This window comes from Helianthus annuus, chromosome 17 (assembly GCF_002127325.2).
Source record: "Helianthus annuus cultivar XRQ/B chromosome 17, HanXRQr2.0-SUNRISE, whole genome shotgun sequence".
In the NCBI taxonomy this organism is placed as follows: Eukaryota; Viridiplantae; Streptophyta; class Magnoliopsida; order Asterales; family Asteraceae; genus Helianthus; species Helianthus annuus.
Genome location: NC_035449.2, coordinates 146,667,020 through 146,677,242, shown reverse-complemented (window position 1 = coordinate 146,677,242; position 10,223 = coordinate 146,667,020). Strand labels below are relative to the sequence as shown.

Genomic DNA, 10,223 nt, shown 5'->3' with positions numbered 1-10,223 from the left:
GTTCCTTTGACTCCTTTGGACGTGTGCTGTGTCCGAAACGAGTTCAAAGGAAGAAACTTCTCCGTCGACTGGGTGTGAGGGAGTTTGTTCAGCCATTTTGACAAGTGTTTGTCAATAGAGAAAAGAGATGAGATTGGTTTTGCGAAAAGCGGATGGCGCCAATGTTGAAACACTGGTTAACACAAGGATAATCAATAGGGTTATTTCGTCTGTGGGGTTCAACCTCTTTCCTTGCTCGTAACAATGGCTGGAGATCTGCAAAACAGTAAACACCGTTAGTCTCGTTAAGAGGGGAGAAGGGGATTTTCCCTCTTAACCAGGCTCCGGCGTGAGAATAAGTACTGTTCTGAGAGAAATAAACAGTGTGTGTATAAGGTGAGTAAGGAGAGTAAAGATCCTGAACCTGAATGATGAAGGGTCCTATTTATAGCCGGAGGGTGAAGAATGGAGGAGCAGCTGTGCCAGCTGTGGGTGCGCGCCAGCTGTCCGACCAAGAGGAATATCCTCTTGGTCTGCTCTGTCATGGCAAGTGTAGTGGTACACGTGGCGTTCTTACATTCGCCCACGCTGGATACCTCGTACTGGTACCGTCAGACCTGCTCCCTGATTTGTCGCAGGCCTATGTGGCATTCTGCGAGTGGTGACACGTGTTGTCCTTTATGTCGGATAGAGCATCTTTGGTGCCAGCTGTGAATCATCCAGAAGTTTCTGGAAGCTTCTGGATTGCTTCGCTGACATGGATGCTTTGTGTGCATAAGAGTGGTGTGGTCCCTGCCATGTAGGCAGAGAATTGGGACCATACCTCTTCAAGGTGATACACAATTTGATTATCTGATACATACACAATTGCACATGTTTTTACATAAATCGTATTTATTTTCATTTGTGTTTAGGTAATAGTTTGATATGTTTTTGTATTGATTTTTTTTGTTTTATTTATAACATTTCGGTAATGAATATATATAAAAGTTAGAATATAAGAAATGTATTTGAGAAACCTAATGTATAACCTTTAACAAACTGATGTGTATACATGATAGATGCACTATTTTTATTTGTCTTGTTCAGTTTGAAAGTCTAAACAGTAATTTTATTGTGTATAAAAAATCTCTGTAATGATTAGTATCTTCACATCAACATATTAGGGTGTAAGGGATGCTCACCTAAGAGGTGAGTCCCCTCTCTTACGCCCAACCAATCCTCGTGTGCCACGTCAACTCCCTTAACACCCTAAATTGATGGCGGCACTCCCCTCTTAGATGAATTGGTTTTTTGTTAAAAAAAAAAAAGCATTGATTGGACAAGGCCTCTCTCTCTCCTCCCTCTCTCTTCGGTGAGCCGCCACCGGGAACACCCCCTCTCTCTTGGTCACCGCAGTGATGGCGGTGTCTTACCGCTCGGTTAAATGGGTCACCGCATGGGGTTGCCGAAGGCACCCCGTGCACCCTTATGACCGGCTAACTTGGTATGAATTCTGACAAAATTTATATACTTTACACACCTCATCTTATAACATATAGTATACCATATGCTATACATGATACATTACTACATTGTGGTTGTATATTGTTGTATGAAGGATTCCAAGTGGCACAAAAACGAACATGACAAACTTAAATAAATTTGATTTGATGCATAATAATAATATAAGGCTGGAGGGTGTGGTATAAAAGCCAATAGGGGCTTTATCACGCCACGTCAAATCCACCTAGGCGCCACGTCATATGGGGGGCTTTAAAGTCCCTCCCTTTAACTTGCATGATGTGGTATAAAGCCCCCCTATTAAACAAAATTAAAAAAAAAATATTGGTTGAAAAGAGGTGGGCCCCACCTACACACCCCTTTTTGCTCGTTATCACGGTGGCGGATAAGGGTTGGCGCCCCCCTTTTAACATGGGGGTGGTCGATGGTGGACAAGGGCGCCATAAATGGCCGATGTGGCGGGTGACGCTAAGCCACACTGCGCAGCCTAATAAAAACAACATAATATAATAAAAACAACATAACATAAAAAGAAATATTTTTAACTAAAAATGCATTATATTTTTCTGAATTTGATGCATAATATAATAACATAAAAAGAAACATTTTAAAGAAAAAAATAGAGTTACTAGTCGTTGAGGGAGGGCAAATTTGTCCAAAACATAATCACAAACATGCATAAAAACTTGGTTTTCCGTATGAAGAAAAAAAAAATACAGTTTTCGTTCCCACTTTCATCACAAGATTTGCTTCTTCCCTGTTATTGCTCTCTCTCTCTCTCTCTAGAACTTCATGGATCTTACAAACACGACAGGTTTTACTCTCTCTCTACATGTATATCTATATCTATATCTATACATCGAATATGCATTCAACATTCATGGATCTTAATTCCATATAGAAGAAGTAGGTATTTTCTGCAATTGTCACAAATTCGCAATAAATATTTATATCCAGAATCAACAAATTGAGTGAGGGTTATTACCGTTGTGTATGATGATCAGCAGAATTAAAGGAGGTTGTTTTATTCATTTTTTCTGATTCACTTATGTGTTAAATTTCTGGGATATCTTTGTCATTTGTTCTTATTTCTCGGATTTCCACTTCTTCTCTGCAAAATTGATTCTTGCTTTTTTGTTGGTCATAAGAATTATAATTTTTATATGATGGGAAAATGGGTTGAAGTTAAATTTATTCACTAATTCAAAGGTCATGCTGATTTCAAGTTATTGATTTTGAAATTTTTAAAAGCTAATGTTTGACTTTGGTGGGTCAAAATGGGCTGTTTTATAGTTCATAACTTCTTGTGGATTGTAAACTTGTAAAAAGTTTTATGGATGGATAGACTACGGCTTACAACACCTATGCATGACTGAAAATTGTGTGTGGTAAATCAGTACCAAATTGGATATTAATTGTATGTTTGATTAAGGCCCATGTTGACATCAAAAGTCAACTTAAATACTTCATATGTAGTAATATATGATTGTGGAACTTGATGTACATGTGAAAGACATAGGAAAATCCATTTGCAGACATTTTCCATGGACCGATGAAGGTGATAAGGTGTTCTATGTGAACTTGTATAGATGAATGTTAAGCTTTAGATTTGTACAAAATAAGTGTGACAACTCCTTAGGCAAATCCCACATTGTCTTATCTACTACTCTACTAGAGAGATATAGGGTCATAAAGAATGTTTGGCCTCAAATACCACCGTGTTTTGTGTGCATTAGAACTCCATAGTTTAGCGTGCTTCGATGGGAGGAGTCCTACTCGGGCAACAAAAAACAAATATGTGAGCTCCTTGGGGAAAAGCAGACAAAATTGGTTGGTATGAGGGGTCGGATGACAGAGTATAATCACAAAATGCAACCATGATGATTAGCATCGTTACCTCAAAACTTTCAATTTTTACATACTAATTATGTGTGTTCAAATTATGATCCTTTGTCAGTTTAAGAAGTTTAAAGGGTCTGCAAACGCGTATTCAACTAATGATTTATTTCTTGAAACAGATAATGAAGACCTAAAGGATGCCAAAGATGAAGTTAAATCCAGCCTTCCACCTATTACAAACCTCAAACGGTGGCAATGGTGGTTGTTGGTGTTCCTTAACATCGGTTTCCTCCTAATTGGTCAAGGTGTCGCGGTTCTTCTTTTAAGGTCTTACTATGAAAAAGGCGGTCATTGTAATTGGGCAGCCACTCTTGCTCAAAACGCAGGATTCCCGTTCCTTTTTATACCCTTCATTCTTTTTCCTTCAATTAAGGAACCCTCAACTAAATGTCCTAGGATCGTCCTCATGTTAATCTATGTTGGTCTTGGTGCCCTTTTCGCGTGTGGTAATTTAATGCATTCTGTGGGACTAGAATACTTATCGACCTCTACTTACTCATGCATTTGTGCGACTCAATTAGTGTTCAGCGCGGTTTTCTCATTTTTTATAAATTCCCAAAAATGTACAATCTTGATTTTGAACTCCATCATAGTTCTTACATTATCCGCCATTCTAGTTGGTGTTAGTGGCCACCCGGCTAAACAAGTGAGTCAGGCCAAGTACACTCTCGGGTTCGTGGCTACAATTGGTGCATCGGCTCTTTATGCTCTTTTACTTTCACTCACACAACTTTCTTTCCAAAAGATCATCAAGAAAGAAACTTTCGCGGTGGTTCTTGAGTTGCAAATTTGCACTTCAATCGTTGCATCGTGTGTTTCGCTCGCGGGTCTTTTCGCTAGCGGTGAATGGCGGTTGTTGGAAGGTGAAGTGATGAATTTTCATGATGGGAGCTTGTCCTATGCCATGACTCTAATTTTGACTGCTATCGCGTGGCAGATATGTTCGGTTGGGGCTGTGGGTTTGATCTTTGTGGTGTCGTCTTTGTTTTCAAATGTGGTTAGCACTCTCGCATTGTGTCTTTCGCCTTTGGCTGCTGCCATCGCGTTTGATCATTCATTGAAAGGTGCCAAGATCGTGGCGGTTCTTATGGGGATTTGGGGGTTTACAACCTATGTTTACCAAAGCTGTCTTGATGATCACGAGGCAAAGAACAAACACACGGACGATAAACCACCAGAGTGTTCTTGTTGATTTGTGTGTTTTCGTATAGAATTTTAGTAATTTTGTCCAGATGACATCGAATATTTAGGCATGTTGTCATACGGTTTATGATCATAGAACACATCGTGTATAGCGTTTATGATGCAATTCTTTTAAGCAAATAAAGTTTATTCAGTTTTTAACTTTTATGTTTCATACAAATACACAGAAAAAAAACTGTACAGTTTTCTTAAAATGCAATCCTGCAACAAGATCCATTCAAATAAACACAAGTAAAAATGACTACGATCACATGTCAAGATCATGATCATGATAAAAAGACTGTAGATAAACTGTATCAAATGCCATCAATTATCATCGAGTATTCCGGAGGTCAATGTCGGTCAACGCGTTATGCGGGTAGAGGCTCCTCCATAACTGTATTTTTGTTCATCAAAGAATGACCAGAAAACATGAATTTGTCAAATATTGATCTAAGCTATATATATAGAACATTAGGAGCTATTATATATAGAGTGACGCTTAACAAAAAAAAAAAAAAAAAAAAACATTTTTAAATGAATATTGCAAGAATCGTATAAACACCTTTACGTATGGCTTTAAACCAACCAAAAACATAGAAAAAAAAAATTCAAGTAGTGTTTGATAAAGCCGAGTACATTTGTCGAATAAATTATCTTTTGAAGAATATGTATAGTTTCTTGAAGATGATTGCGAAATGTTGATCGATGATTAGCGGCGTAAAAACATTATTAAACTACTAAAATTTTATTACTTCATAAAACGGGTTGCGGGTAGTATTCTTATTTGATTATCTGATTATAACTAGACTGAAAAATAAATATATAAAATAACTAAAAAGATGAGACAAAGAAAAGACCTTTTGTTTTCACAGCTTGAGATTTATCAGCAACAATCTCAGGTGCTTTTGTTGGTACATCAGGTAGATCCAACTTCTCTTCATCTTTTGTGGAAACAGGAGCTTCTGGCAGATCTTGAATTGTCATCTGTCGCGACAACAAAACGATAAAAAAATTAACGTAATAATTAAGACATTTGCAATCGGAATTTAATAATCTATTCGGAAGCACGGCTTATATAGCATTAACACATCCTGTGTGACTCGTTTAGATAAAATGGATTAAACATGTCATGCAAGGGCGGACCTAGTAAGGGGCTGTTTGGTAGCCTCTTAATGACCATTCAGATGCTACCTCTTAATGATTTAAAACCTCTGAATAAATAAGAGGTAACCTCAAGTCTGAATGGTTAAGAGGTAACATCTGAATGGTAAATCATCACATGTCACATTCTTCTACCTTCTCATTGGTAAAATTCTTAATGGTTCCATTAAGAGGTAGCCTCTTAATGACCATTCAGAGGCTACCAAACAGCCCCTAAGAGTCCAGGGTGGGCGGGCGCACCCCCTGAAAAAAAAAATTTAGTGTATTTTATAAAGTAAAATTCTCCCCGCACCCCTTGAAAATCTGGTTAAACCCCTTATCCGCACCTCTTGAACCCTTGAAAATTTGGTTAAACCCCTTATCCGCACCCCTTGAAAATTTTTTCTAGGTCCGCCACTGATGTCATGTTCGGGTTAACGGTTTGAAGTGTGTCTGGATTAGAGTGGATGCCTTTCGACAAATAGTTTTTCTAAGGAGCAATAACTACATAAAACTTGGATTAAATACATTGAATCAAAACACACCTGAGCTTCAAGGTTTTCAAATTCTGCTAATATATCCTCTTCATCTTCGGCTGACAGCTTCTCTCCCAAGATTGCATTGATTTCCTGACGAAAAACAATACGTCTTAAGTAGTTGAATTGGAACCCTTTATCAAAAAGATAAATATGATATCAAATATATAGCCAAGTTTATGTGTTTGACCCCTTAGCGCAAGCTGCGTTTTGCCCGGTCACCGTTGGTATTTGATATAATATTTTTTATGGGGTAAATATGATATAATGCAAGTTTTCAGAGATATATATGAAACTAGGTTACAATCCCGTGTATTACACTGGTTGATAAATGTAATGTTATATAATTAGTAATAAAAACGTTATGTTTTAAAAAACATATGCATTGCACGGTTGAATAAACCCGTGTATTATACTAATTGAATAAAATATAATATAATGTAATTTGTTAACATATACAGTCGTTAAGATATATATATTTAACAAAATGAACATTGACGTGACAGTTATAAATTTTGTTAAGTTAATTTTTAAAAGATTATTTCTTTCAACTGGGTATTAACTTTGAGTTATTAATACCACCTATATTTTTATTATTCAAAATATTGTATTTTTACCATTCTTACCATCCAAGATCCAACCACATTAAATGTTTGAAAAGTTTTACAAATCACTCATAAAAACAATTAACATCATTATTCATCATTATTTTAATATTTTAACCAACATAATTTTGAAATCGGTGAAACTTTTAACTAAAAAATATAAGTTTATTTAAAAAATTATTAATTAATTTCATATTAAATTCATTTGGTTAATGACATAGTAAATATCCTTAATTAAAAAAGTAAGTATCCATAATTAAGTAGGAAAGAGAGGCGGAAAAAAAAAAAAAAAATAGATGGCTCAAATGGATGACACATGTACCCATTGTTTTTTTTTTATTATATAGTATAGATATAGATATAGATTGACCCTGAAATTAAAGTCTAATATATAAATCTGTTAAACAACTCACATCTTGGTATGCTTTGGCTTCAGCTGTATCATCCATCAGTTTTTGAACATCATCGAGGTTAATTTCACCTTGGATCGCCTTCATTGCATTATTACCGGCTTTCAAACTCTCAAACACGGCTTTCTGCTTGCTTGCTAGTTCAATATCTGCCAACTAAATATTCAATAAAATGTAAGTTACTACTTACTATTTTATATTAATTGTGAAAATTAATAATATAAATGACCGCTTACTTGTTGCTCAACGTTAACTAGCCATGCATCAACTTGTTTTAATAGATCTTCTTGTACTTTCTTCTTTCTTAATGCCAACAATGCCCTTTCTTTCTTCTTGTCACGAAGCAAATCTTTTGCGGCTTGCTTTTCAGCTTCGATAACTTTTTCAAGCTAAGCGTGTCACATGTCAAATACAAGCTGAATATGAACAATTGCATGTGTTTTCCAAGATACTCCATATAAACAATAAGAAAAATATGGCATACAAATTCAAAGTAAATGCCACTAATGAGATCTATCGACTCAAAAGAAAGAACTGAATTAAGCCAAAAACTATTTGTTAAACCCTACGGAATGAGTGTTAGGTTTCAGCAAGCCAGGTCTCATAGATGTATTTATGTATTTTCTGCTGGAATTTTGTTTATACCATGGTTTTAAAAAAACGGATGGGGTGTGCGCCTCAGGGGGTTATTTTGTACATGCACCTCAGAGGGGTGAGGCGCTAAGAAAAGCTGTGCCTCAGGGGGTGATACTCATTAACTATATAGCTTCATAAACTAATAATTTTTAACAATCCCAGGGTAAAAGGCTACTTTCAGATCTACTTCACCATTTTCACCGAATAACGTCACAAAAATGTTGCGTTAATATATAGTCTATGATCATGACAGAACAATTTCACAATTATAGCCATCGGATACGTGTATTTTGGGTGGCCTATCTACTTATATTCACCTAAACCCTGAAATATTTCCATTCCATACGTGAATAACAACACATATGCGGTAAGGTGTCACGTATAAGTTATTTCTTATAAAAAAATTCTCATACGTGAGTAAAAGTAGATAAGTTGTCTCACGGCTAGATGTGTGAATTGTTTCATACATGACTATATACTCTTATATACATTACTTATTTACAATCTTTTATTAGTTATTACAGTTTATAGGTTAACTAATTTTGTTAAAAATTCTGTACATGTAACCACGTTCATGTTGTATGCAATATCTGGGTGTGCGTGGGTTGGTTTCTGGCCTATAATCATAACCATAACCTGATGTCGATTAATGGATAACTATAACCATAATCGATCGGTTATGGTGGTTATGGTTAATAGGTTTTAAAGGTTATAGCGGGTCGGTTATGGGTGGTTAACCCTTAATTTAGGCCGAGCTAAAAATAGTTTAATTTTTTTGAACATGAAATAAATTGTTATTACATATTTCTATATATTAGCATATCAGATAATATAAAAGAATACATATAATCTATGATATTAATACCGATTATTACCGAATATTTAAACAAAGTGATATGATATATTCCATAAATTCATATAAACATTCAACCAATATGATATGAAATAACCCATAACTACAAAAAACGTTCAACCAAAAATATCAAATATTAAAAAAATGGTGAAAAGTCCTAAGTCCGACAAAGATTTTACTACATGTCAGTTCGGTTCGGTTATGGTGGGTAAGGAAACATTGATAACCATAACCGACCCGCTACTTTCGGTTTTCAGAAAGACCGTTAACCAACCCACCGGTTTTGGTTTGGATTTGGTTCGGTTTTTCCGGTTAGATTTTGTACCTGTTAATTTGGTTATGGGTCGGTTAATTCGGCTTTTTGCACACCCATATGACACTCATGTTAGGAAATGTAGATACAACTTGCATCATAAATAATGTTTTAACTACTCAATTGATCATCACACAACCCAGTTCTTAAATCCGGTCCAACCAATGTGTACCGGCAAAGCATCCGGTTCTAAAAACATAACATTGAAGTAAAACACACCAAAGATCATGAATTTCCCTTTTTACAATCATATACTCTATGAAATGTTATTCAGCTATAAATATTATTAGTAACATGACAATGATAATAAACCCTTGATTGACAATCATTATGATAAAATTAAAAATTGATATAGTGAAATTGTAATACCTGTTGTTGATATTGAGCAAGCTTACGCCTCTGGGTTTTGAGAGATAAAATCGCTCGATCAACTTCAGTGATCTTCGGTTTCTTCACAAACACATTTCCCATTGAATAATCAGAATCTCAAAACCTAATATAAAATAACTGGAAGAAAAGACAGTTGCTTTATACGAATTTTAGGGCTTTCAATCTCTGATAGGCGATTGATTTGAAGCAGATGAAACACAAGCCAGGATTTTGGGTTTTTGAAGAATAAAGGGGATGAAAATTGGGGTTTGTGAAAGGATTTGAATCGGAAGTATCAAGATGTAATCGATACACCCTTTTTGGTCAATTTGACAACGAAGCCCAGAAATATACACTATTTTTTTTTTGGTTGAAACATGTAAAGATGAAATTTACGAAACATGTTAGGACTTGGGTAGGTTTTTTCAAGATTTTTGGGCAGAACTGAAAAAATAAATTGTTGTATAAGGTAAATCAAACGGGTTAGATTGGTTGGATCGGCTACAACAACTATATCCAGTAAATCTCACAAATAGCAAATAGAGTCTGAGAATGGTGGGATGTAGAGACCTTGCCTATATCCATGGGGATAGAGAGGTTGCTTCCAGAAAGACCCTCTGCTCGAAAACGGACAGCATACCAACACACCAAGTCAAAAAATATAGAAATAAAAAGTCACACATACCAAGAAAGTGATCAAAGTGACACAATATAATGTAAATCATGTATAATAACATACAACATCATTTGGGCATAAACACAAGAGGCAATCACCGGAAAAGTCCCTTAAAGAAT

At 35.7% G+C, this 10,223-nt stretch overlaps 2 protein-coding genes across 2 annotated transcripts; one reads left to right on the top strand and one right to left on the bottom strand.

Annotated features, from left to right (window-relative positions):
- Positions 1-2,200: 2,200 nt before the first annotated feature.
- LOC110877264 (probable purine permease 11) lies at positions 2,201-4,749 on the top strand. The gene is made up of 2 exons (XM_022125418.2): positions 2,201-2,296; positions 3,501-4,749. The coding sequence occupies exons 1-2, from the start codon at positions 2,275-2,277 to the stop codon at positions 4,571-4,573; spliced, it is 1,095 nt and encodes a 364-aa protein (XP_021981110.1). The 5' UTR covers positions 2,201-2,274; the 3' UTR covers positions 4,574-4,749.
- Positions 4,694-9,873, bottom strand: LOC110877265 (vacuolar protein sorting-associated protein 20 homolog 2). Its single transcript, XM_022125419.2, has 6 exons — positions 9,429-9,873; positions 7,494-7,646; positions 7,261-7,413; positions 6,252-6,335; positions 5,424-5,550; positions 4,694-4,960 (listed from the first exon to the last, which is right to left on the bottom strand). Exons 1-6 carry the CDS (start codon positions 9,528-9,530, stop codon positions 4,935-4,937), a joined length of 645 nt encoding a protein of 214 aa, XP_021981111.1. The 5' UTR covers positions 9,531-9,873; the 3' UTR covers positions 4,694-4,934.
- Positions 9,874-10,223: the final 350 nt, after the last annotated feature.